We start from the raw sequence: 26,640 nt of genomic DNA on the forward strand, positions 1-26,640 counted from the left end.
AAAGGGAACATGTAAATAAATACTGTATGTTTTGTATTTACTTTATACTGGTTTTGCCTCACTTCATAATGAGTGCCGTGGTTGATGTTGCAAAATCATTTCATTAAATGTCTGTGTGTTTGCTAGCTGTAGGCACAATGGTATTGTGTTATAACCAGTCCTTTGGCTCTGACATTTGTAATGTTTGGTAGCTTTTGAAAAACTCTTTGTATGCAGACAAGATAATTAAGGAAATTTTCTCCAGTTGTTTCTGGGTTATGTGTTTCTGAAAAGCAGAGCAGTGCTTAACTGTTAAAAGTAGCTACTGTTTTATGTAGATAAGAAAATGTGGAATGTTAAAATTTAAATGGTGCCAACTAAATTGAAGGATATTTAATAAAGTATATGGCTAAGTTTGAAAAACCTGGTTTTCATAATGACGTAAAGATAATTGAAATCATGCCTACTGGGCATCTGGGTTAAAATTACAAATAGGATGTAATGGACCCAACCACTTTTGTGGAAATGAACTTTCTTTTCCATTTCTTTGTCAGGGCTAATCAAGGTTTTTTGGGGGTTCAGAATCTGCTTCATTCTCACTGCTAGTTCTAATGTGCCAACAACATTCCTTGAAATGGATGGAATATGTTCCATGCATTAAAATGCTGACATTTTTTCACAATTTGTTTTTGCCTGTTCTTCATCCTGATTTCCCATTCTATCAATCAGTTGCTCTGTCAACTGCATAGAAAAAATATGTATTTTACCCTACGGACCTTGACTACATACAATCTGGCATCTTTTCAATCTAGTTTCATTATACAGTGTATAATTTTGTGTTATATTCTTCAGTGCTGAGGGAAGGGGAACGACAGGGGATCGATGAAGGCTCTTGTTCTCCTATTAAGTGGTTGAGTAACCTCCCACTGGGGTTGGGGCTTTGCCTGCCTTTGAAGCTGTTGTAAATCCCTCTACAGCCGCACATATTTTGACTCTGAATGGCTGTTTCTGGTTGGTTTAATCCTGTTCCTAATCAATTTAAGATAAACAATTAGAAATATAATTGGAATTTCATGGCTTTTAATTGTTATTAAAAAAAAAGGAAATGTAAACCCAATTCTATATTATTGCGGCATTAAGACTGAACAGTGAAGATTTAGCTGTGGCTTTCAGTTTTTGTGCTTTGTGGAATAGACAGCTGCTGAGAGAGACAGTTTGGTTTCTCGATTTTTTCTTGTCCCAAGCAATGAAACTGTAGTTCTCCTGGGGCACTGAGACAGGGATGCCAACACAGGGGGCCAAAGCTACCCCATTCACTGTAATTCCAACTACTGATGAAGTGGTGACATGGTTTTAAGTTGCTTATGTCCTTCTGCTGCCCTCTGTGACCCAGGTAGCAGGCACAAGGAAAGAAGTGTTAGGATGTTTCCTCTGAATAGCTTGTGTGGGCCAGGCAAGACAAAACTTGAGCAGGCTCTTGTAACTTATAAAGGAAATACTGAGAAAAATTGAAGTTTCCTGCAGCAGAGTTAACTTGGCTGCACTGCCAATGCTTTACAACTTGTAACATATATTGAGCATAAATAAAACTATAAAACTTTGTTCTGTGATTTAAAAAGAAATTTGGGAAACCTATTTTCATCTGATGTCATTTTAACTTTTCATTGAGATCTTTATTCTACATTGACTAGCTTAATTGTTCAAAATTATATTTAGTTTTTTTTTTTCTTTTTAGTGTAAATGGTACATAATGTAACAGGTACATAAATGCATATATAAAACAGAAGTATCTTTGTGTGCTGTTCTTTTTACTGTAGGTATGTGTCTTGTGCATTGGGATGCCCATATGAAGGAGACATCACACCAGCTAAAGTGGCGGAAGTAAGAGTGAAATTATGGCTTGGCTTTTCTTTTTAATGAAATTAATATACATTTGAAAATGTCTATAAGTCATGTTATCTATTTAATCCTAAAAAAAGTCTTTAATGAATAATGGGAGAAACAAACACAAAACACAGCTAACACTAAAAGTGGGTGCACAACTTCACTATTTTTCTCCACCATTTGTGGTCAAATTTAAGGAAAATGGCATGTTTGGATTGTTTTCAGTCATGAGAAAATGTATCATGTATTATTTCCTTCAACAAGAAAGTAAGGAAACGCTTAAAGAAATAGATTCAAGCATGTGCATCAGTGGACCAAGTTGTATGGGATGATACACCCTACGCTGACATGAGTATACTCTTACTGTCAACCAGCAGAGTCACAGGTAAAACATTGTGTTTTGGCATGTGCCATACAAGTCTCATGTGACTGACACATGAACTCATCCCCAAAGTGATTTCCTACAACTTAACTCGTTATGCTCCTATGATGGACACCTTTTCTCTCCACCAATTTTTTCCATTTTGGATAAAGAAAAATGAAGATGATCTTAGTCCAGCCTTTTCTTTCCTAGCAGAGATGGCAGACTGAAAAAACTGAAGAGTGGAACACAAGTATTATATTTTGCAGGAAGATGAAGAGTGCACTGGGGGTGAGATGGACAGCAGAGATAAAAGTTGGGAGGGAATTGGAGCAGCACAAGGCAGAACACAACAACATTCCTCCTAGAGAAAGACTTGTCTTCTCTGTTACACTTAATCACCTATTTTTGATGATCTAACAAAATCTGCAAACCACTTTTTTTGGTAGCACTAGCAGCTAGTCAACATTTGTCTGATTTATTGTGTTCTCCTTGTGTGGCTTTCAGGTCCCATTCTCATGCATCTTCTTCTGGTGTACATTCCAGATGGAACTTGTGATAATACTGCTCCCACAGCAGCCACATAATACTCGAACTCTTTGAAAAAATAGCTAAATTGGAAGGTACTCAGTATTTCTAAATTAATTGGTTTTAATATGAAGTGAAAGTTAGAAGTGACACAGCTTTACTTAGAGCGGCGATGACAGATTCAGCTGTGCTGTTGGTAAATTGCTTACTGCAATATCATGTTCCCCAACAGGCTTCTTTCCATGTGTTGCTTGTTTTCTTAAACTAGCTACTCTCCTTGTGCAAAAAAGCCCCTTTTCAGATTGACAGTGGGAGTGCTATCTAATGTTCTAAACATGCATATATTTACATACACAGCTATTTTATGTCTTAGTGTGTGTCTTTTTGTGTACCTCTGCACCATTGTGTATGAGTTTAAGAATGAAAGCTTCCTCATTAAAGTTTCTAATTCAGGCCTTGATTCAGTAAGCATCTGATTAGCTGTTAATGGATTTTATGTGAACATCTGCACTCATCCTTTGCTGAACCAAAATGATCAAAATTACTGGCTCAACCTGTCAGAGATCTGCCTCTTGGGTCATCATCTTTCTTGGGATGGGAGCATCCAATTGTGTATTCTAATCAACATCTATGATTGAAAGGTTTAGGCTGTTTTGATACTGTCAATGAGAGTGAACAGATATATTTTTTTTTTAAGCAGAAGCTTTAACTGAAGCAAAAGCAATTAGGAGAGGTGGATCATCAACCTACACGCATTTCAGGCTTACTAGGTCATAACTATTTTACAATTATCTAGTGAGTCTAAGCTTCAGGTGCATAGAGAATACATCTGGTTCATGCATATAGTTCTTTATTTGAAAGTAAAAAACAAAACAAAGCATTTTTAATGTATTAAAATAAAACTACATAACTCTTTTTTATCACTCTGCTGCTTCTTGGAATAGAGTCTCTGTTTAACTGTTTTCCATATAAATATTTATTTATAACAGTATTTATTCATATTAACTATGGAATACTTTCCATTCACTGATCAGGCTACAGAAAATGTACCTAATCTTGTTTTAACATTGTTTTATATTATTGCAAAGTTTCTCTTGCATCACAAGGACTGCAGTGTGTTTTTATATTGTTACTCACTTAAAAGTGTTAGTAACTAGACTACGACCTTTTGTATTTTAAGAGTATAGTTTTGATTTTCTTTGCAACAGTAGAATTACTCACGTGCCTCTGGGGTTGCAGTGTTGGGTCACCAACATTTTGATCAGTGTTTGGTGTCAGGGCAGTGCTCCCAAAGGGAGCAGCCCAAAGCTGATGAAAAGAAAAACTCTTCAGTAGTGCAGAACACAACTGTTCAATTAAAAACCTGTAAGGCATTCTGATTACACTGGCTAAACTGTGTGTTCTCTTGACCCCTAGCTTACTCTCAAAAATCCACACTGAAAAGTTACAAAACTTTTTAACTAATGAGCTGCCTCTTAGTATGGTAGGTTAGAAAATTCAGCATGAAAAACTCTCATTCATTTTTTAAGTATGCACGTTCTTCTTGAAACTAAACATATCTCTCTTTTTAAGGGTCAACTTAAGGCTAGATCATGACAAGTCAATGATGATGCTCAGCTTTGTTAGCAAACTTTCCCATTTTCTTCTTTCAGAACTATATATTCAGGAAGCTGGAAGACAGAAGAACTCAGCACAGGATTGAAGGGAATCCAATAGGATTTCTAGCAATTGATATAGTCTCCTTGTCATCACTAAAATACTAACCTAAATAATAAAATGAATCAAGCATGGAAAAGAATGTGAAAACAAACACGACAAAAACTGATGTTTGGTCACTAACTAGGGGTAATTCACCTCTAACTGCAGATGATCCATTTTGTGTTACAATAGCAGTCCAGTTTAAACACCTGCAATGTGTTGATGAGATAAAAATGTGCTGCAAAGTTCAAACTTATTTTTGCAATCTGGCGAATGTCCCTCCCTTTCTTAAGTATATATGGATTATATATTGATATGACCAAAGGACTCTTCAACTATAAAGCAGGAGTTTTAATACATTTGCAATGCTCAGCACTTACAGGCTTTAAGCAAGACAATTCAGGCCAGTTGAACTTCTTTTTCAGCTGTTCTTTGAATTAAGTGAACAACGATATTGATCCAGTACTTCTGGGACTGCTAGTGCAGCATTTTGTCAGCTTCCTCAGACATATTCACAGCAATCCTGCTGATGAAGTCTTGGAATTGCTTTAACAGCTAAGTGCAGTGCAACCAAAGTTGTCTTGGAGAAGAGTCATGTTTTTTCATTTCTAAACAGTTGATGTCCAGATTAGGTTTCCTCTCCAATGGAGTGGTCTGTTGGGATCACTGATGCACAGTGGGAAATGCTAAAGGAGACAAACATACTCAGCATGTGCAAATCACTTGAAGCCTTTTCCAAATAAATTTGACAAAGTTAAAATAGGAAGTTCCTACATTCAATTTCTAAAGCAGTATATTCAGTGCAAACATAATTGTTGCTTCCTTGTCCTTCTCATGCAAACTGATCTCATACAAAATGAACTCAGCAAAGACATAATTCCTGAAACATTTAGGGCTCTATTTCTGTAAGAACTGCAACAAGTATGGGGTTTTGTTTGTTATTAAGAGAAAAAAAATATGACTTAAAAACTTGAATGTTAATTGAGTTACAGTTTTGCTTTTATTTGTATTTTAATGAACGGCTTCATGAAAAGCAAACATCTTAAAACTTCAGTTTTCATTGATGTTTTCAGTACCAAGACAAAGCCAAATCAAGCTTCTTTTGAATTATTTGATGTCTTAACTAAGCCATGTACTTGACTCTATGTAATAAGAAAACAAAAAGGCAGGTCTTTACCCTGCACAATTTGTAATCTGAAAAGTACATGGAGAAAAACAAACAGCCAGGAAATGACCAGAGAGAGGAAAATGCTGGGAAAGGGTTTGACAGAATCTTAATTCATAATGTGAAGTCTTGCTTATTTGGATTATGTGGGAGAGTGAGAAAGCAGTTGATGGATTCCTTGGTTGGTTTTTCCATATGCAGAAACAGACCTATAAACTTAAAAAGGAGAGGATCAATGGGATGTTCTTCTTGGGGCGCAATTTTGAAGAATGAATAGAGGTTTTCTGATTTGTAGGCCCACTCAGTGTGACTAAAACTGAAACCTGTAGAGAAGTGTACTCTTTTTAATGTGTATTCTGGACCTTATTTTCACTCTTTTATCTTGACCTCTTCTTGTTTCTGTTTCTGATCAGGTGTCTAAACGTCTGTACAGTATGGGCTGTTATGAAATCTCTTTGGGGGACACAATTGGTGTGGGGACTCCTGGAAGTATGAAAAGAATGTTGGAAGCTGTTATGAAGGAAATCCCTCTGAGTGCCCTTGCTGTTCACTGCCATGATACATATGGGCAGGCGCTAGCCAATATCCTCACAGCCATACAGGTAACACGGGTTCTTATTTTAAAGGCATGATAGAAATAATAGTTTAATTCAAGTGCACAATTTAAAAAAAAAATCCCACCTCTAAAGGAGAGGAAACAGCCATTCATTAAACTTTCAGCAACTACTGCTCACTTTTCTAACAGTCTACAGGTATTATAGAATCATAAAATCCTTCGAGTTGGAAGGGACCTTTAAAGGTCATGTTGTCCAGATCCCCTACAATGAAGAGGGACATCCACAGCTAGGTCAGGTTGTCACAGCCTGGTCTAGCCTTGCCTTGAAAGTCTCCAGGGATGGGGCTTCCACTACATCTCTGTGCAACATATGCCAGTGACTCACCACCCTCACTGTAAAAGACTTCTTCCTTATATCCAACCTAAATTTCCCCTCTTTTAGTTTGAAGCCATTTCTTTGTGTCCTATTGCCACAGACCCTGCTAAAGAGTCTGTCTCCTTTCTTGTAGCTTCCCTTTAGATACTCAAAGGCCACTATCAGGTCTCCCTGGAGCCATCTCTTCTCCGGGCTGAACAACCCCAGCTCTTTCAGCCTGTCCTCATAGGAGAGGTGTTTCATTCCTTGAATCATTTCTGTGGCCATCCTCTGGATGTGCTGCAGCAGTTTCATGTCTCTCATGTACTGAGGACTCTGCATCTGGATACAGTACTGCAGGTGACACCTCAGTACAGAGTAGAGGGGCAGAATCACCTCCCTTGCCCTGCTGGCCGTGCTTATTTGATGCAGCCCAGGATATGTTTGACTTTCTGGGCAGCACAGGCACATTGCTGGCTCATGTCCAGCTCAAAAAAAATAAAAAAATAAAAAAAAAATTGTAAAAAATTATTGCTATCATTTTTGCAAGAAAATGTTAAAACATATTTGGCAACCTTGCATGAAATAGAAAATAGCCACTTCTGAATTCTTATCTACTTACTACCTTTAGTTCCATACAAAAACACCAAGAAACATTGATGATGAATCTTTTATGTTGCATGAATGAGAGAGAGAAAATATTTTTTTCTGATGTCTCAGATTCCACTTTTGTTAGGAACATCTAAACATTCATTGTTCATTAAACTAAAATCTCTGTTTTACAAATACGTCTAAATATAAAATAGAATAATGCATTATTACATCTGGATTTCAGAGTGATAGAATGGTATAGATAACTTTTCCACTATTAACACGCCTTCAGTATGCTTTTATGTTTATGAATTTCGTCTTTCAAACAACTTTGCACCTTGTTTAATCTTATTTCAAATTCATAGCTAAATTATCAGGAATACTTAATTTCCATAAAAGATATTTTACCCTTTGTGTTTATATATGTATTTTTAATAATATAACACAATACAAGAAATAGACTACAAATTCTAATGGAGTTTTTATAAGGATAGCATATTAATGAAAAATACTTTCACAGGTACATGCATTCCTTTGTTCTGTTTTATGCTTAATGGCACTTTCTGCTTCCTTGCAATTCATGATGCTACTTTTAAGGTCAACTTTTCTTTGTCTTGTCTTCTTGTTTTGGCACTGCTCTTATTATTTTATTTAGAAAATAACAGCATCTTATTAACAGTGTTAGTGATAAAAGCAACAAGAGAGAACTCAGAAGTGTTTCAGTCAGCATGAGAATCTCTGCAGGTATTTGATTAAATGCTGAATGGCAAAATCTGATTTAAAAGGGTTCTAACTTTTACTTATAGTATACTATTATTATTATGCTATTCATTATTGACCCCTACTCACTTTTATTGTTGCAAATGTGTGTGTACGTGCCATGGGATAAATAAATTGCCAATTTCACAGTTAGCTTCAGTTGCAGATGTAATTGCTAAAAGCATGAAAACCCCTGAGTATGGGAGGAGTTTGCCATAAAAATGCTTGAAGGACTGTTTTCAAATCCTTCCTTAGAATAATTGCTGTCAAGGTGCCTACTAAACACTGAGCTGTGGTTACGCTTTGTTAACCCCGGTATTTGTTGTGATACTCATTTCATGTTTACATCATACTGCTATATTTTTATTTACATCTTAACTCTGGAAAAGTCAAAGGGGGAAAAACATCTTAGGTTGCTAACGTGCAGTTTAGGCTGTTTAATATGTAAATTCAAGAAAGCAATAGACCTAAAAAAAAATCCCTAGGCAGCCTTCTCTGATTCCTGGGAAGCCAAGGGTGCCTAAGCTTCCAACAGCAAACTTCCTTATGTGCTCAAGTTCTGCTATGTGCATGCCTAAAGGTGCTCTGTTTTTGGCTGAACTGAGCTTGTCATAGATTTTGCCAAAATTTCTTGATGAAGCAGGCATTACACAGTCTCCCTGACTGGATTTATGCAAGCAGCTCCTTGGCTTGGCCTAAAGGTAAGTCCCCAGACTCTTGGATACTCAAATGGGTCTGGAATGTCACAACACATCCTGCCTCTGTGGCCTGGTGCTGGCTCTAAGTAGTGGCTTTGTTCGAAGAGATGGGACAGCTAGCAGTGAATTATAGCTATTCAATATTATTTCTAAAACAGGGCAACTGTTACTTGTCAGTTGGATTGTAGATGCCAAAGGTGGATTCAAATTCCAAGTCCCTTTGTAGTCCCTGCTGCCATGTTTGTCTGTCTTTTCCTCCCTGCCAAAGAAACATGAATGGGCGACTTAAAGTACTGGAGCAAAACTGTTGTCTTCAACTCAGTAATTTGTTTCATAGACCAGATTCCCATAGATGGAATTCCTTGCCCTGCCTGCTTTATGGGTTTGAGTGACCGACACAATATTTCATCAGGAGTGAAACGTGATTGAGGGGTTGTAGAAATAATGGGCTGCAATTATTGCTTGAAAACAGTTTTCAAGAGTATTCAGGAGGTAAATTACACTATTCCTAAAACAGTGCAGACTACAACCTCCGACTGTGTACTATTGCATTGTATATTGTGTTTCCTAAGAATTAATGACTGACAGCTGGAAAGCCACAAATCACTCTACACTAATTCAGGCATTACTTCGATGGGAGATCTCCTAGGAGTGGAAAGAGGTGCTAGTGATTCAGTAAGTGATTTTTTATACAGATCACATTGTTCCATGCAGGATTATACTACCCAGAATATTTTCTTTTGTTTGGGGCTGGTCCAAAGTCATCTAGAACTGACAGACCGTATCTGTATAAGAAATTAGCAGGGAAGTAGCCTTGTAATTCTAGTATTCAGTTTTATGTGTGTTGTTTTAGCAAAAGGATAGGTAGTGAAAGATGGAAGAGAGATTAGCCAACTTTTAGGGGATAAGTAATTTTTTAAGTTGCTGAGGTGAATAATATAGGTAGAAAGCATTGCATTAAAGAAAAGAAAGGAGATTCACTTTTACGAAAAGGATCTATGTAAAATGTGAAAAACATGAGGTGGTGTTTCAGAACAAAACATTAAACAGAGATGACTGGCTCTTGGTTAGCTGGCTTAATATTAAAGTACTAGAATACAAAATTAAATGGGGAGGCCAGTTCGGAGGACAAGAAATAATGTGATGATTTAATTAGAAGTTCTGGTATGTTGAGTAAAATTGCATATGTGGGTTAGCTAATGCGACAAATACAAAATGGGGCTAAAAGAAGTTGTAAAACAACTATAGAAAATTGTTACAGACCTCCAAGGAAGACTAAAAAGAATGGTCAGGAAACTTCTGTGCTGGAGGGGCCCCAAAAAGGTAGACCATTTATCTCAGGAGATTTGAGTTACCTTGATAATTGACTCCTGTAGCATTTATGGAATGGGTAAGAAAGGAGAAGTTTTTCAATGGAAATAGTACAAAACTCTGTTTTCTTTTAATAGCTTGTGTAGTTGCCAGAAATAGCTTTGACTGTTTTCATAGCACATACTTTAACATGAGAAAAGAATACGCTAACAGGTAAGTGGGAGTTTTGCCCTGCAGTGATACCTCAGTGAATTAAACAACTGCCTGGTAATCTCACAGAATTTTATCAAATTCAAATTACTATCTTAATTCATTGATATGAATTGATCCCTGCACTACTGGGATCAAGTCCTAATTTTGGGAAAGCGAGTGCAGAATTCTAATGACTTATAAGGAGCGAAGGTTTTTATCATTTTTGTAATGTTTCTACCTTACTAGAATACAAAAATGAATGAGCTTGACAATCAGTCAAATTTATTATTTTTCGTTAGTGCTTTCTTTTTCAAGCAAATAAGAACTCTGAAATGAAATGCACACTTTAGTACCAGAAACATAATCTAGCAAGTCTAAAATTAAGCTTTTGAGGCTCAAATTGAAAATTTCAGATTTGTGAGCAAGGTGTTTCTCATTACAGAAGTTAAAATATGTCTCCTTATAGAGATGAAAAGAAAAAAAAGAAATAAAAATAAAAAAAGGCTGTATCTCACTAATATCATTAGGGCCCTTGAATTTTAAAAATTAATTTCTTTAAAAATGTCAACAGAACCAACAAAGTGGAGTGGTTGGCTGCTGAATTCTTCCCTTCATAATGTAAGTAGTTTCTAGACCCCTTTCTACATGTTGAAGAGATTAACCAACTTATATATTTTTGTGCTCAAGTTTACATATGGAATAAGGACTACATTCACACAAAGGCAGGCAGTGTTGATATGGCTAAGTTTTAAGTGCCAGAACCAGGAGAGGAATATGAACAAAGATGCTGAAGGTCATGGTGTATTAATTCACAAGGATTGTTATGTTACAGAAGCAGAGTTCACAACAGCCAGGGGCCTGAAATTAGAGAGCCTCAGTTAGGCAACTGAAAAAAGGATTATGTTTTAAATTCCCCTTTTCCATGATTCTTATGAGCTTACATTTGAAGCCTTAGGTGAGATGAATTTTCCACCCAAACCATCTCGTAGATGTGCCTGACTCTTTTTTTTTTTTCTTTTTTTTTTTTTTTTTTCCAATCACGAGGTTTGCTTTTCTCGACTGATTAGCTCGCCTGTAGCAAGAGCTGACTGGTGGTCCATTTAGCTGCTTATTAGAGCCAGCTCACCATTAAGATGTCTTACCAAGAAATTGCTCCTAAGATGCTTCTGTTGGGGCTCCCCCTCCTTTACCTGAGGGTGATTTTAAACCTGAAACCTTGTGCTTGGCCCCCTCCTGAGCTCCCCTGCAGCAGAGTTGCATCTGTGCTTGCAACCATTCTTTTATCTTGATTCTCAGCCTCATCCACACCCATTGGCTTAGCTTTGGACCTGTCTCATCACTGGATTACTGTGTGATCGCTGGACTGTTACTGATCCTGATTACTTGGCCGTGAACTGATGACTCAACTTCTGGCTCCTTTTTGGTGAGACTGATTCTGCTGCCTGCCTAGCTGTGACTCTTGGCTCCTGGTTTTCCATCCTTTGAGGAGCAGACTGCCCTTGGCTGCTACCTGAGATTGTCAAATATTTAGAGAGGAGGCCGGCAACCAGTGTCTTCTGCTTTAAGGATAGAGTTGAGTGGCAGTTAGTGATGAGCTGGGAGATACAGTCGTTGTGTGAGTTAGCATGTCTCGTGTGATCTTGGAGCTTGACTGGTGGCCTTATTTATCAAAGAGGCAAGATATTGCTATTAAGTGAAATACAGAAAACATTTCCTTGTGTCTGGTTGCACACAAAGCCCTAACAGTACTGCACTGAGAACTTCACCATATTTAAGAGGGTACAAAAAACCCAGCTTGAGGCATTGATGTATATGGCAGAGGAATATCAAGATTTTGAACTAAAAAGTCTCTTTTAAGTTCCAGACCAACTTTAACCACTCTTAAAATTCCTGTTATGTTTTTAGTCCAGTATTCCTGGAACTAATTGATGTGAAGAATATATGCATAATGATAAATTTTCAACTAAGTACAGCATCTGTAAGAATATTTCTTTTCTAGAAAATTTGCTTAGCATTTGTATCCTGAAGTCAATTCTTGCATTTTTTTTCCAAGTTATTTACTGAATAGTTTTATTAAATGGTGTATGGTAACTGTTGAGTCATGGCCTGAACCACTGATTGAGCACCTGGGGAAAGAACCCGGTCAGCCCTGGGAGCACAGGTGAAGGCAATTCACCTGTGTGACCAGAAGGGGTGGAGCCTGGCTGCACCTCTCTTAGACCTCATTTAAGGGCTGACTGCCACTGGGGAAGGATCTCTGGTTGGAGATCCCTGTCTTGTGGAGTTTTCCCTGCAAGCCTAGATCTTTGGAGATTGGTGAGCGCTTTTCCTTTGTAATGCCGTTCTATTCACATTAGTCCTTTTGCTACTGTACCCCTTTATTGCCTTTCCATAAATTGACCTTTCTGATTATAACAGATGGATAGTAAAAAATGCAGCACTTATGCTAATATGCCCCAGTAAGTGACTATTATGTGCAGCTAGGAGCCCTACAAATTAGAGTAGCTGAATAAAATAATGGTAAATTAACACAAAGGTGTCAGTAGTAGTGGAGGAAGGCCGAATGGGAAGGAGGCAAATATACTTGTATATTCATTACTTATAGATGTTCAATAGTTTAGGGTTTCTGTTAGAAATTTGTTACATCTTTACTTGTTCATAGAACGTGACTGATTTCATGATTTATATATAAAAGCATGGATGTGGCCTCAGTGTTCTTGATTTTACAAGAAGCAACTGGATGGATGTTGGAAGTACAATTTTATTTATTATGTAAAAAGTTGCAAGCACATTTTGCTGTGGTTTAGTTTTCATGAGCTTTATGTCCTGACTTCTTCTTTGTAATTCAAAGTTAAAAGGAACTGTTTGTCCTGGACTTATGGTGAAATCCCCCTTTTTTCTTCATTATAATGAAAGCTGGGTTCTGATCTTTTGGATGGCTTGGATCTGCTTGGGCAGAGTCATAAAATTAACAGTGATTTTAAAACTAGATGAGCTCTGTTGCGAAATGCTGTGTTAGCAGAGAGTGGTGAGGATGTGAAATAAGAAAAACATCAACAATAAAACTGAAAGGCTCTTAGTTCCCTGCTTTTCTAAGAATGAAACAGCAATAAAAAGGCAGAACGAAGTCTGTAAAAGAGAGTAAAGAAAGCAGGACTAACTTAAAGCATAATTCATTCAGGCATGCACACTTATTTATGTGCTGATGTGAACAGTCACCATTTTAGATTATCAAAACTTGGGATTGCTTTTTATCTGCCTGCAGTAGGGGTTTAATCAGTATCTAAATTCCTTCACTAAAACAGAGAACAAAGTGTTATGTGCACACGAGCCTTGAATAGAAATGTAAATTCTTTTTTTTTTTAACCATTGATTTCTAGGCCTTACAATGCACAATCATTCAGTTCTATAGTGTAAGAAAACAATCTGACCTTTCTGTTGAAGGATAGAGAAGACAGGTACATCAACATTGAGAATGTATTGAACCTTGCATGTAGTCATTGTGTTAGGCTTGAACTAGGAATTTGTCATGGAACAGTGAATATGAATTTACTGTCTGTGAAAGGCAGTCTGGACTTATTTGCCTGTTGATAAACAAGTCAAAATATATTCTTTTTTGAGCAATAGATCGTAAAAGTTTATTTCCTCCATTACTAAGTGGACTGCTGAAGTTCTTGATTAAGCAATACGTTAAATACTACTCGGATTTTGTTTTGTTGTGTACTGGGATGCCCATTGTCTTGCAGTGAAGTGATTTATATCTAAACTCTTTTTAATAGTTCAGTTAATGTTTCAACATTATACTGAAGGCATTTTTTTTAAGCCAATAGGGAGTTATTATATGGAGTGAATGAGGTATAGGAGGCAGGAAGCATAAAATCTTGGCTTGTCTTTTCCTGAGTTGACATGTCACTGTGCACATCAGTTGTCTTTGATTTTTCACTTGTGAAATGAAAATAAGGCTTGTCCTCTCTCTCTTTTGTGTGTGTGTGAAATGCTAGAAGGAAGATCATCAAAAAAGTAAAATTACTGTTATGAAATCCAGATTTCAAAGTAACTATATAAATTGTGGCTTAGAAACTTATTTCAAATATAATTCTGAGATTTGAAAAGCTAAGGGGTGTGTGTGGGGGGGGGGGGCGGCAAATGATCAAAATACATACATGCACATTCAAATCACCTGAGTTTTGTAACACACCACTTCCTTTCTCCTGCACAGAGTGGTACTCTGAAGAATTTATCCCGTGCAGTGTTGGAGTGGGAAAGGCTCACCATATGAAACACTTGCATGTTCTGAGATTCTGAAAAGTATTAATATTCTGTGTTTTTAATTTGAGAAATGCATGGAACTGATGAGGTTTCAGCAGACTTCACAAGTTTACTTTATTCTGCTGTTTACAAATGAATCAAGATATGCTAGGATACTGCAGAAGACTTAACAGCTCCAGAAAGTAATTTCAAGGTTCAGGTAGGGAAACATTAGAAAAAGCACAGCTTGACTGAGGATGTTCAGGAAGGGCTGGTCATGCTTCAGTATTTTGCTGGAATTCTTTAAGGCAAATGCTGCCAAAGAAGACAAAGGATATACAGTGGCCATCATATGCTTTGATTTGTCAGAAAACAATTTACAGTGTTCTGTACTGGAAGTTAATGTTTAGGCGTGGAGATGTAATAAGTGGAAAGTTGGCTAAATGGCATGAAACAAATGGAGTTATAGAACAGAATTTCTTCAAGCTGGAAAGCACCCATCAGTAGAGATGTAGAAGTACTGGCCTGATTAAATAAGTGATTCTTAGTACTGTAGTGTTCTTAAAGGCAATTGGTCTAAGACACAGAAATTAAAATCTTTAGACTTCTGTTGTGATAGGTTATCTAGCACAAATTTTATTTATAAATCTGTGTAATACTCTAAAATATGCAAAAGAAAGAAGTTTGAGATCAAAAGGAGAAGGATAGGAATAAACATAAGTATTTGGTAAGGTAAATTTTTTTTTATTGCAGTGAGTCTCTCCCTTAAAAGGTCTTCCTGGAGCTTTCTACTTCTGGATTTCTTTGGGAGCTACTTAGCCCTAGGTACTTACCAGGTATCTTCTGGGTTTAAAGTGCAAATGATACTTTTGAGCTATCTGCCAGTATCCTAATAAAGCCATTAACAGTAACACAAAATTATTTAGAGAATATCAGTTTGTATTGTTATTTTTCCTTTTGTTCATTTTTCCCATCAGAAACAGCATGAAACATAGGTATAGCTAGTAATTAAAAGTTCACGTTTAAGCTGAAGAAATTTGTGACATGAAGAAAGAAGAGAGCGAGTAAAATTGCTCAAGAATGAAAACTAACAAAAAAGTGAACAAAACTGTGCTTGAAAACAGATGAGAGGGAAATGGCAGGTGAACTGTGAAGAGGTGCCATATTGCAACGTTTCTGTTAAGAAAACTTCAGAGTACACACTTGAGGGAAGTAGAAAAACACTTGCATTACGTCAAATAATATCACTACTATGAGCAGTCAGTTAGTTACTTTTGCAAGTGAAAAAACATAATGCATAAATGAGTATATCAGACCTACATATGGGAAGAAAATGAAAACTTAAGAGTTCATACTGAAAGTCCAAGAGATTTTCCAGTATTTTCTCTGTTCTTTCTCTTTTGGGGGCTTTTTTCTTCATAAATATACTGGTTTTATATTGTTGCCTGTAATTTCAACAAAATAAAAAAGCAAGAGAATAAACAGACAGTACCACTCCTGCTCTTTGCTCAGATTAGTACAAAAGAAGGAGCAGTCCTGTTTTTATTGCTTTCTGCTGCCTTTAGCAGGATGTGCATATTATGCGTTTTCTGAAGGGCTGGGTGTTTCTGACCTTTCTCTCTGTGCTTCAGAAAAACTCGATAGCCTGATAGTTAACAAATAAATTCTTCACTGCTAATATTACAACTGTTACAGTCTTTCAAGGAAAGAAAAAAGTTCAACAGTGGACCCTGCTTCATGATTTTTAGTTTTCAAACCTTTTAGTTTTATGCTTTTTGGGATAGTAAAGGGAATAATATGTTGTTATTTACCAAAATAGCAGCCAAAGTTGCAAGGTAAAGAAATATATGCTACCTATTGGTAAATGTATATGGCTTCTTAGTATATTGTAAATGATTATTAAATAATAGAAATCCTCGTTATTCTAGATGCTTTTAATATGATGATTGAATTTCAGAAGCTTTCAACCTTGGTTACTGAACCAGCAAACCTCAACTCTCTCTGTTTCAGGATACTAATCAGACAGAGATCCTTCATCAAAAATAGATTATTCTCATTTCCAAATTCTCTCACTAGTACTGACTTGGAACAGCATATGCTACTTCCCTTTGGCTTAAAATCAAGCCTCAACTAACATTTAAAACATCTTTAAACAGTGTTTCAACTGAATTTCTCATGCAAGTTCATGTATGTTTCTGTATGTCTCTGCAAGTTCATATGGATTTGTCACTCTAGACCTAAGTGGAATATGAATGGAGAAATTACTGTAGTATGAGGGAAAGTAAAATCTAAACTGGTTTTAGCAATTTTTTTTATCTTAGAGGCAAAGATTAATTGATTTACTAGTAGCACTGAAGCTGCGGATTTATAGAAGGAATGAATTTGGCCTGGAAGTTTTGTTGTCTTTCCTCTCTTTTTCTGTGCTTACCTACATAGGCTTTTTTCTTAGTATGTTATTTTAATGTAGTTTTCCTAATCTCCACTCAAATGCGTTCATTTCTGAGTTTTGCATGCTGTCACATTAGGTTGCACATTTCATTCTTCAGTCACACTGGTGTGTTCCAGTTTCAGCTTGGTTGATAACTTTCTGATCCATTACATCCAGAACCGTTAAGACCATTCTGTTGTGATTGATCAATACCTGAAATCTAGCCTTGCTTCCATAATGGGACATCTTTCTCCTGTTGTGAAAGCACTTCTTTGAATGTAAAAATAAACAGATTCAGATGGATAGCTTACTACAAATGATTCTTAGGTCTTCATCAGATGCTGTTCTGCTGTGTCATTTTTACTTGTCATATCTGGCACATTGTAAAATTGAAAGTAATTAGAGTCTATAGAGTACAAGTAAACAATTCTGTCTTATTTCACCTTTTGCCAGTTGATAACAGGTTTGGAAAATTGTGCTTGCAAATAAGGCTCTCACAAGGTAGCCCAGTACACGATGTAGGTACTTAACCCACAGATTAAAAGCCCTTCTGAGGACAGTGTTCTGTACAGGATGTTATTGTCTACCTCTGTTCTCCTTTGTAATTCCTTTTTTTTTTTTTTACTGTTCTTTGTCTCCCTCAGAGCTTGACTGGGTAAATATACTGCTGGCAGCTCACTGACAAGAAGTGAAAATGATACGAGCAGATACCATGTTCCTACATAGTCTAATCATAATATTTTCCCTGGCACTTAACATTAATTTTCTCCTCTTTCACTATTTTCCTACCCATTGTTTTCTAGCTGTAAGTCTGCATGGCCAGAGCAATAGTCTTCTTACAGACCTCCTTCTATCATCCCAACTGTGTCTTGTTTAACTTGACTATTTAAATGGCTAGGAGTCAGCATCATCCAGTTCTGAAGTGGACTGGGCAGTAATCCAGCTCTTTCTGTTAGAGACAGACATTCATTTTTTTGGAATAGAAACAAATTACTTCCAAATGCTGGAAATGTAAGAAGGCTTTTCAGAAAAGTTTTTCAGGTGTTTATAGAACAAATTAGTATAAAATAGTTTTCAAAATGCTAAGCCCAATTTAAAATAAATATTTAGTGCTTTTAGGAGTTGTGAAAATACAGCACTAGAAAACTGAAGTCTCTAATCTGTAGCATACATAAAAAATGTAGTGAGGGCACACAGTGTCAGATTCCCCATGCATTTTTTTTCTATTGTGCCTCAACTGGATTGCATGCATAAAAAGGTAGTACTTTTTTTTTCACCCCCCCCTCTTTTTTATTTTACATGAGTTTTATATGGCTGGCTGTAAGTTTGTCAAGGTGAATGCCCATAACAATCAAAAACTGAACTATTTTAAAACAGCTTTTGATACAATGTCTGAAAATCTAGATTATCTGGACTGGAAAATTCAGACTTTTCATAGAATTGGAATCATTTGAATTGGAAGGGACCTCAAGGATCATCAAGTTCCAACCCCGCTGCCACAGGCAGGGTTGCTAATCACTAGATCAAGTACTAGATCAGATTGCCCGGGGCCCCATCCACCCTGGCCTTAAACACTGCCAGGGAAGGGGCATCTACCACACTTCTGAGCAGCCTGTTCCAGCACCTGATCACTCACTGATTTGAAGGTGTTGTTTTGTGTGTGTGCCTCATTCAGACACTCTCATTCTCCACAGCTATTATCTATCCCATTTGGTTTTATGATGTCTTACTTATCTGTTACACACCTTTTACAACACATAAAATGGGATTTCCACACACAAATATTTTACCCAGCTGACTCATCCTATGTCTGCTCCATCTTGTCTGGCAAGTTCTGTTCTCTCCACTCAGTATGCCTCCCACAACATGCATTTCTTTATCAATTTCTGTTTAGTCAGCTGTCACGTTAATTTTAGGTATCAGTCTATGTGTTTTAATAGGTGTAGCACTTGTAGAATTGCTGTATTGCTACTTTGTGTGTTCACAGTCTCATTATCCTCCAATTCTAGTCTTATTTTTTTCCCTTATTCACTTATTTTATGCTGTTTCCCATACTGTATTCATTTTTGTCATAACTCCATTTGAATCAGTCACCTTTCTTTTGCCGCCTATGTCCAATGAAATGTCAAAACTGGCTACATCTGGGCTCATAAATTACCTGTCCCTAGGCTTAGACCTGTAGAATAACAAAGGTTGGGAAAGACCCACAGGATCACCCAGTCCAACCATTCACCCATCACCAATGGTTCTCGCTAAACCATGTCCCTCAGCACAACATCCAAATGTTCCTTGAACACCTCCAGGGTCGGTGACTCCATCACCTCTCTGGGCAGCCCATTCCAGAATTCACATTCCAATGCTTCTCTGGCATTGAGGCTGATTGATATGAAAAGTTGCATCCATAAAATTGTTGCCTTCCAAAGCAATGCAGTCACCTCAAAACTGCCAACTAAGGGTGATCTCTAAATGGTACTAGTTCCCCAAATGTGCTAGAAATGGTTTGTTGAAATCCTACATGGCCAAGGCAAAAGCTGTGCCAAGGCTTAAGGCAAGAATTATGCACAGTGTTCACTTGATTTCTACTAACTGGGAGCCTTCCCTGACACAGTTTACTGGTCATGTATGTGGCAACCAGAGAGCACAAGCTGCATTAAATTAACAGCCGGAAAGAGTTTTTGCCATTGTTGCTAGTGGTAGAAGCCACTGGCTGTCCCCACTACTGAGGTTTCTGAGTTCTGGTCAGCCCTGGCTGTACTTTGTGCTGCTGGAGTCCCTGAAGATTTTTTCCTACCCCACTGACAAGAGTCTGCATCACACACCTATACACCGTATGTGCTTTTGTGGTGAAGGTGGGAGTCCCTAACTTACATGTCCTTGATTCAAGGCACCGAATAGGAGCTCTTCAGGAGAATATCATCATTGTTTTGAAATGCTGATCTATTTTGGCTGGGTTTTTCTAAAGCAGTGTAGTTCAGGGCAGACATCCATCCCACAGGATTTCGGCTCGATTAGTAAAAATTGGAAAAGCTGTAAGTAGCGTGCCATAGGATCTAAGTAGGGAAGATGCTGGCCAATCTTTGTAGCTGATATTTCTAATATGCCAATTTAAATTAAATTTCTAATTGAAGTACACCACCAAATTTATGTCTGTATTTAAAAAAGTAAACTGAAACATATTCTTGATTTACACTTAATTTATGTTAATGACAACCTCTTCCTCCCATGATTAAGATGTACTTAGGATTCTAGGATATGTACTTTAGCTTCTTTCTGATCTCGAGCATCTGAGTATGCCAGTAGTTGTGCATCGACCTTCATGTTTTAAGATAGTCTCCTTCTGGATGGACTGTGGTATCTGTTTTGAGCTTACATGCTGTACACTGAAAAGCAATGTGGTACAGTGGCAGAAATACCATATAGCGTTTCAACATAATTTTAAAACAATTCTGAAGAGAAAATCAGAAGTTTGGTTAGGATACATTTAAGCGCTTGTAAGAACACTTTGTCATTTAAAAAATATATGTATCTAAGAGCTGCTTCATTTGTTTTTAGAAATTCTCCCTAAGATCATCTTGCACTTTAATCAGGCTGACTCTGTATAAATCTGCTTGAAGGAGATAAATGGTTTTTAAGCTGGTGTATTTTTCCACCCTGTCAAAATGATTCTGCCTCCCTTTTTCTCCTGAAGTAGATGGGTCTTTTTTTTTTAGGCTTAACAGTAAGTGTAAAATAAGGACAGAATTACTACAGTGCTACTCACTTGAAAATGGTATTTCTTTTCATTAACTTACATTGTTTGTGAGTACGGTAGGGTCAGACTAGTTTGCTGTGGCAGGAGCAGCCATGGGAAATAATTGCAACTGGGTCCCAAATCTCAGTGTCTCCAGCAGGGAAGTGTAGTGTTTACAGCATGATGCTTACTTCCTTTTTGGGCAGCTCTACAGACAGCTGTGCTGAGGGGGTGTAACTAAACCTCTGGCCATTTTTGCATATTTATGGCTTCTCGGAACCAAATTTGTTATGATCCAGCAGGCAATGAAGGAGAGAGATTTACTTCCTATTATTGAGACACATCAGGCAGCTTTAAATAAGCTGTTAAAGTAAATTAAATCACAGAAAGTCTAGGGATGCTGATATCAGACGTCATGAAGCTTCAAATTCTCTGTAAGAGAGTGTTCAGTAGATCTTTTCAGCTGTATGAGAACAAATGGTTGTCTTGCGTAACTGCAATGAGCCAAAGATGACTCTTCTTCGGTCAAGGCAGAAACCAAAGCTGATGCAGTACTTAAAGTATGACAATCATCTTTCCCTTTTGTGCTGTCCAGAAGCAATGCTGAACTTCTCTTCTGAAGCAACTCATTTGTCATTTATCTATTCTTTTTCATTTGAAATATTACAGTACAAATTGAAACAGCCAGGGTTTCGAAAACAAAGCCTTTTTGATCATTGTAAAGATAAATGGATGATACGCTCCATAATTCTTACCAGCTTGCATATTTTCCTGTTTATTTAATTCTTTTCTCCTTTGTTGCTTAGTGCAAATACTACACAGTGACAAATTGTCAGAGGCAAATGGTGTGATTTTCTTAACGTGAAGTTCTTTCAAATGCAGAAAGTAAACAATTATAGAAGGAAAGATTTTTCTCTGATCTGTGTTCTTTACAGTTATATGTTGCTCACACTGAAAGTTGTACCAATATGTAAGAATTTTTATTTTGATGGATCTTTTCCCACTTAAGAATACACTGTATGAACAGAGTAGTAGTAGTCTTAACAAGGCAATATAATGTGCATTTATAGCAAAAGAGAAGATGCTAAGTTGAATGTTGTTGCTTTTTAAACAAAGCCAGTGTTCTGGCCTTAATGTTAAAGTTGTTTTGGATGAGCAACTCTTTTTTTTTTAAAAAAAAAAAAAAACAACTTTATGCAGCGTAAGGAGATACAGTGCAAAGGAGATTACAGTTTGTGTCTGCCCACCTTCATGCTACTGTTTAATTAGTCAATGTACTAGAAAACAAGATTCTCTTGGAAGTATTGTAATGTGATAAGGCATTATAATGCCATGCACTGAATATTACAAAACTGATCCACTTATAGGAGAACAGTGGAAGGTGAGAAACTGTCAAACTCTCTTTAACAGTTTACTGCATTGTAATGAAAATCATGCTGAAAACTTAGGAAAGAATTAATCTTTTTTTAAAACTATTATGTCTAAAATGATACCCTATTTGATTACACTTTCTCTGGTCACTTTACAGTAGTTATTAACTGTTTAATCTCATCCTGGATTCCCACTTAGGGCATTACATTTTTTAACAAAATGGAAAGTTCTACTTCCTTGAAATTACACAGATGAATGAGTAAAACATTTATTCTGGAGCTCCTAAAAGGAGATTGCTCCTTGGTTCTGAATCTTTACAGTAGAAGCCGTATTTTCCAACAAGACCTTAATGGTCCATTTGTTAAATACATTTGTCTGAGTCTTGAATAGAATTAAGCATGTGCGCAGCTATTTGCAAGTTCAGGGGTTATTTAGTGGGAATGGATAGAAAACTCAAATTTACTGATAGAAATCTTTTCTTTTTGCAAAAGATATAGAAGGAAATAAATATTTAATGAAAAATACAGGAATATTTATTAATATACCATAACTTGCATTGGAATTTTGCTGTAACTTGTGCTTACCTAACTGGGATCCTAGTCTTCCTTTCTAGGAGTGGTGGAAAAAATGAATACATTTGTTTTTGTTGTTGGATTTTTTTTTTTTGGTGGTGGTCTATTTTTTTTTCCTTGAAGTGATTTTCATAACGCAGATACCAGTGAGGGGTGGGGGGGAAGCAGCAGTGTAGCTATTGTAAATATTCTACAAAATGTCCATTTGAAGCCCCTCAACCTCTGGTAATTAGAGGCCATACTGTGGAGATTGACAGGGTAAATTACCAGTTAATGTTTACACAACAAAACGTATGCCCAGCACAATATCCCACACTGATGTTACTGAAACCAAAGTCCGGAAATGTACAGTGGAAACAAAACGTGGTACTTTTCTTGTGCCAACACAAACAGCAATTACAGCACAGTGTGAGAGAAGTCATAAGAAATACTACTGCATATCAGTAGTTCAACAAAGTCAGCACTTTTGTGTAATTGCGGGGGAAAAGGGCTGAAAAACATTACAGAACTCAGCAAGAAATGGCCCTTTTTACTTTTAAAGTGATCCTTGATAAAACAATGCTGGGGTCATGAGAAGGCTACTCTGCCAATTTTGCTTCACTGTGGGATCCATTGACATCTGGCTGAGCTGCGGAAGCTGGAAAACTTCTTTAATATTCTCTTGACAGTAAAATGGACATGTGGAAAACATTCTAATCTGTTAATCTTTGGTGCTCCTGAAGAAAAAGGACATTTGGCTTTATACTTTGTGATGATAAATATTAAGTCTCCAGGTCTAGCTGTAAATAAGTTAAAAGCATTTTAACTGAGAATGTATTTCTTATTTTCCAAGTATGGGAGAAGATAGATATGCACCTGTGTAATCCAGATGATGTAATAAGTGCCAGGAGTTTTTTCTAAGGGTAGTTTACCATACATCCTTGGCAATTTGCTCTTCTTCATGGTGAATATACTTAGTCAATGAATAATGGGGAGTAGAATCTCCAAGCTTCCTTACGTTCTACATACTAAAATAGGATAAAGTATTTTTTTCCACTAGGGATTATGAAAGTAGAAATATGAGGGATTCAAAATAGCAGTTTGCCTGAATAAAAAGCTGCACTTCTTAAGTAATAGCATTAACTCTACAAATCCTTTTTGACCTGACCTTTAATATATAGTAATGTTGAATGATGGAGGTACACATTCATTTAACTTGAGGTAGAATATACAATTCTTCTTTACTGTCATGAAATACACTACCAGAAATGAGAAGAGCGATTATCTATCACATAAAGTAACTGCAATGAGCTTATAGCATGTGTTGTAAATATGAAACATACATGAAAAAAGGAAAACGTGGGAGAACAAAACTAGAATTTGAAATTCTGCACATTTCTATATATTTTGAATTAGTCTGAACAGCTGAAATAATAGAAATAGCTGCATAGAAATAATACATTTATACATTTGATAAAAAATTAAGTGATTTTCTTGTCCGAAATAGCAAATTATATTATTGTAACGCATGTTCTGTGCTGGAAATGTCTGTGACTTTGTTTAGTATCTTCTTTTACAAAATAAATAGCCTTGTAAAGTAGGAGAACTGTTGCCTTCCTCCTCCCATTTCCTTCCCCCCCCCCCCCCCAAAAAAACAAAAAAACCAGAACAATTAAAAATACAAAAACAGACTTTTGTTCCCTGATAAAAACAGGCCTTTTTCTTTCTTCCTGCTTATTTGGGAATGATGGTATTTCAGTGATTGTTACTGAGGTCTGCCAGAGGCATCAAATCTATGAATTCCAACTGCAGGGTAGAATTATTTTAACAATCGTAATAGTAATAATATAGGCCTGAAGTTCATGCCCTTGCTCAAGCAAGCTCCCAGTGAAGAATAACTTTAGTAAAGTAAGATTAAGTCCAATCTGCTTTTTTCTGCTTTTGGAAGACTGTGTTTGCAAGATTTCTGTGCTTGTAAAATAGGTTCTTCTAAGAAGCTGGCATTACTGACAGGACTTTAAATGTTGCTGTTGCCTAAGGAAAGTGCAGGAAAGTCTGATTGAGAAGTTCGTGGGGGGAAGATGAAATCAGAGGTCCTAGGCTTCTCAAGACACGTAGGCAGACCCACCACCATCCTGGTGTTTGTGAAATAGCTGAAAACTTGAGCTTCAGCAGGGTATTCTATTTAGATGTTGTTTAGATGGGTTTTGTCTGTTGAGCTTCCCCAGCTTCCATGCCAATGAGGCCACAGCAGTTTCAGACCGTGGAGACCACACATGCTGTATGGATGATCAGCCCTTAGGGAGCTGATAGGACTCCACAACACATCTGGAGATACCAGCCCCAGGGATGTGGGGGAGGTCCCCCTTCTTGCTGGCAGGGTGGCAGGTGGGTGAGATTTCAGAGATAATATGAGGAATGGAAGTCAAAACAAAGTGGTTTCTGTGGGTGGGTGATGTTCCTGGCTCTAGGGGAGTCAGGTGCTGCTGTGTGAGGGCTCTGGCTGAATTAAAGTCAGATGGGATTGTAAATGCTGTTACCACTCCTTAAGATACCCTATGTACATACTGCTGTGGAATGAAATAGCTGTGTTCTGCTTCTCCAGCTTTTACATAAACACTATCATTGCTACAAATGAGTTTTTATTATATTTATATCTATGTTTTCAGCAACCCACTTATTTTTTTCCTCACATAGATACAAGCTAGCGTCCTCTGCCTCTCTGCATCCTGCTGGAAGTGTTGTGTATATAAAGTGAGGGAAATTAGACCTCCAGGAACAATTTTTATCCACCCAGCTCAAGCCACGGAGTGGATCAGCAGAAGCTGGTCTTCCAGGAACTAAAAAGGATGGGAGCTGGCTGATGCTAATCAGGATGGAATGAGGAGATTGAAGTATTTATACTTTCTTTGCAAAGTACAAATATCAAAAAAAGGGGCAGCCAGGATAGTTGAACTAGATTATATGATCCCTGTATATGGGACTAAGCAGCCTTTTCGGGCACTATGATGCTTGGGTCAGATTTGCTATTTTCACTGAATATATTCTGTTTCTGCCACATCTACTTCAAGTACTAGAACAGTGCCTTTCTTCTGTCCACCATAGTAGCACTCACCATTTTCAATATTGTAACTTACAGTGAAGTGCATTCCCTGGAGCAAATATCAGCCGTTCACTTTTCTTCTGTGGTTCCAGTCTTCAGTGCACTCTCAGCTGATGCTCTGTAATTCAGGCATTATGATAATTCAGCCATTTTATCCCACTGGGTGCATCTCTGCTCAGCTTATCCTCTGTGAGACATCTCTGGCAAAATGAGTGGGTTTTGTTTCTTCATCAGACCTTCAGTGTCATCTGTTCCAGACAAGCTTTCTTTAGTCTCACATTCTTTCTCTCTCAGAACAATCCTCAGGAACTTTACCATCAATTTAAGTCATCTTTTTGTCTTCCCTGTTGATTCTAAGACATTTTTACTAATTTACAATGTGATGTAGCATGTGAGAAGAACCTTGTGGCTACGTAGATGTGGCATAGGGTGTTATATTTTATGTGTATGTAGTACTTTTCTTCCTACCTGCTCCACTATTGCCCATAGCTTTTCTTCTCTTGTTCTCTTTTCCTTCCAATCCTGAAATTATTATTTTATCTGTTTGCCACCTGTCTGTCCAAACTTGAATCTATAACCTGGATATCCCAAATTTTTAAATCAGATTAATTCAGAAGATGTAATAAACAAAGTGTGAAATTAGCAGAGCTTTAGCTGAGAGCAGGAATTCCTGCTTCAAATCTCCAGCAACAAAACTGGAAAATCTGGCAGTGCCCTGGGTTGCTTGGGAAGGGAGGAAGGGTGGGAAGGAAGAATGGAAAGCCATTCAGTGCTCTTATGATCATCGTATCTTCATGGGTCTGGAAATGTCTCCTTCTCCCCCCTGCAGGGGGGATCACAGGTCAGTGATCCTTAGTAGGGGAGCAACTCTAATGTGCAGCCCTGAATAAGCAAACCGTAATGTCCTGTAAATAAAGGGGAGTGCATATACCGTAAAGAGAGAGAATGTGCCTGCAAAAGCAATTCTAGTGAAATCAGTAATAGTGGTTTCTGAATTTTAAGCTTTTGAGCAGGACATTCTAAATGTCTCAATCTCAAAACTCCTGACAGAAACCATTCTCTCTTACGTTTAGTGGCATTGATTCCTCCAAAACATCCAAGAGACTTCACTGAAGAACTGGATCCACAGCAC

At 37.3% G+C, this 26,640-nt stretch overlaps 1 protein-coding gene across 3 annotated transcripts in view; it reads left to right on the forward strand.

The window, feature by feature from the left end:
- HMGCLL1 (3-hydroxymethyl-3-methylglutaryl-CoA lyase like 1) overlaps window positions 1–26,640 on the forward strand; it is a 72,186-nt gene that overhangs the window by 35,397 nt on the left and 10,149 nt on the right. For 2 of the 3 annotated variants that reach the window (XM_015284900.4, XM_015284899.4), the window contains exons 6-7: window positions 1,797–1,860; window positions 6,029–6,217. In XM_015284900.4, coding sequence (XP_015140386.1) covers window positions 1,797–1,860; window positions 6,029–6,217 — 253 coding nt within the window. The remainder of the gene's footprint in view (window positions 1–1,796; window positions 1,861–6,028; window positions 6,218–26,640) is intronic. The other variant, XM_040697951.2, reaches the window with a different exon arrangement.

This window comes from Gallus gallus, chromosome 3 (assembly GCF_016699485.2).
Source record: "Gallus gallus isolate bGalGal1 chromosome 3, bGalGal1.mat.broiler.GRCg7b, whole genome shotgun sequence".
Taxonomy (NCBI): Eukaryota; Metazoa; Chordata; class Aves; order Galliformes; family Phasianidae; genus Gallus; species Gallus gallus.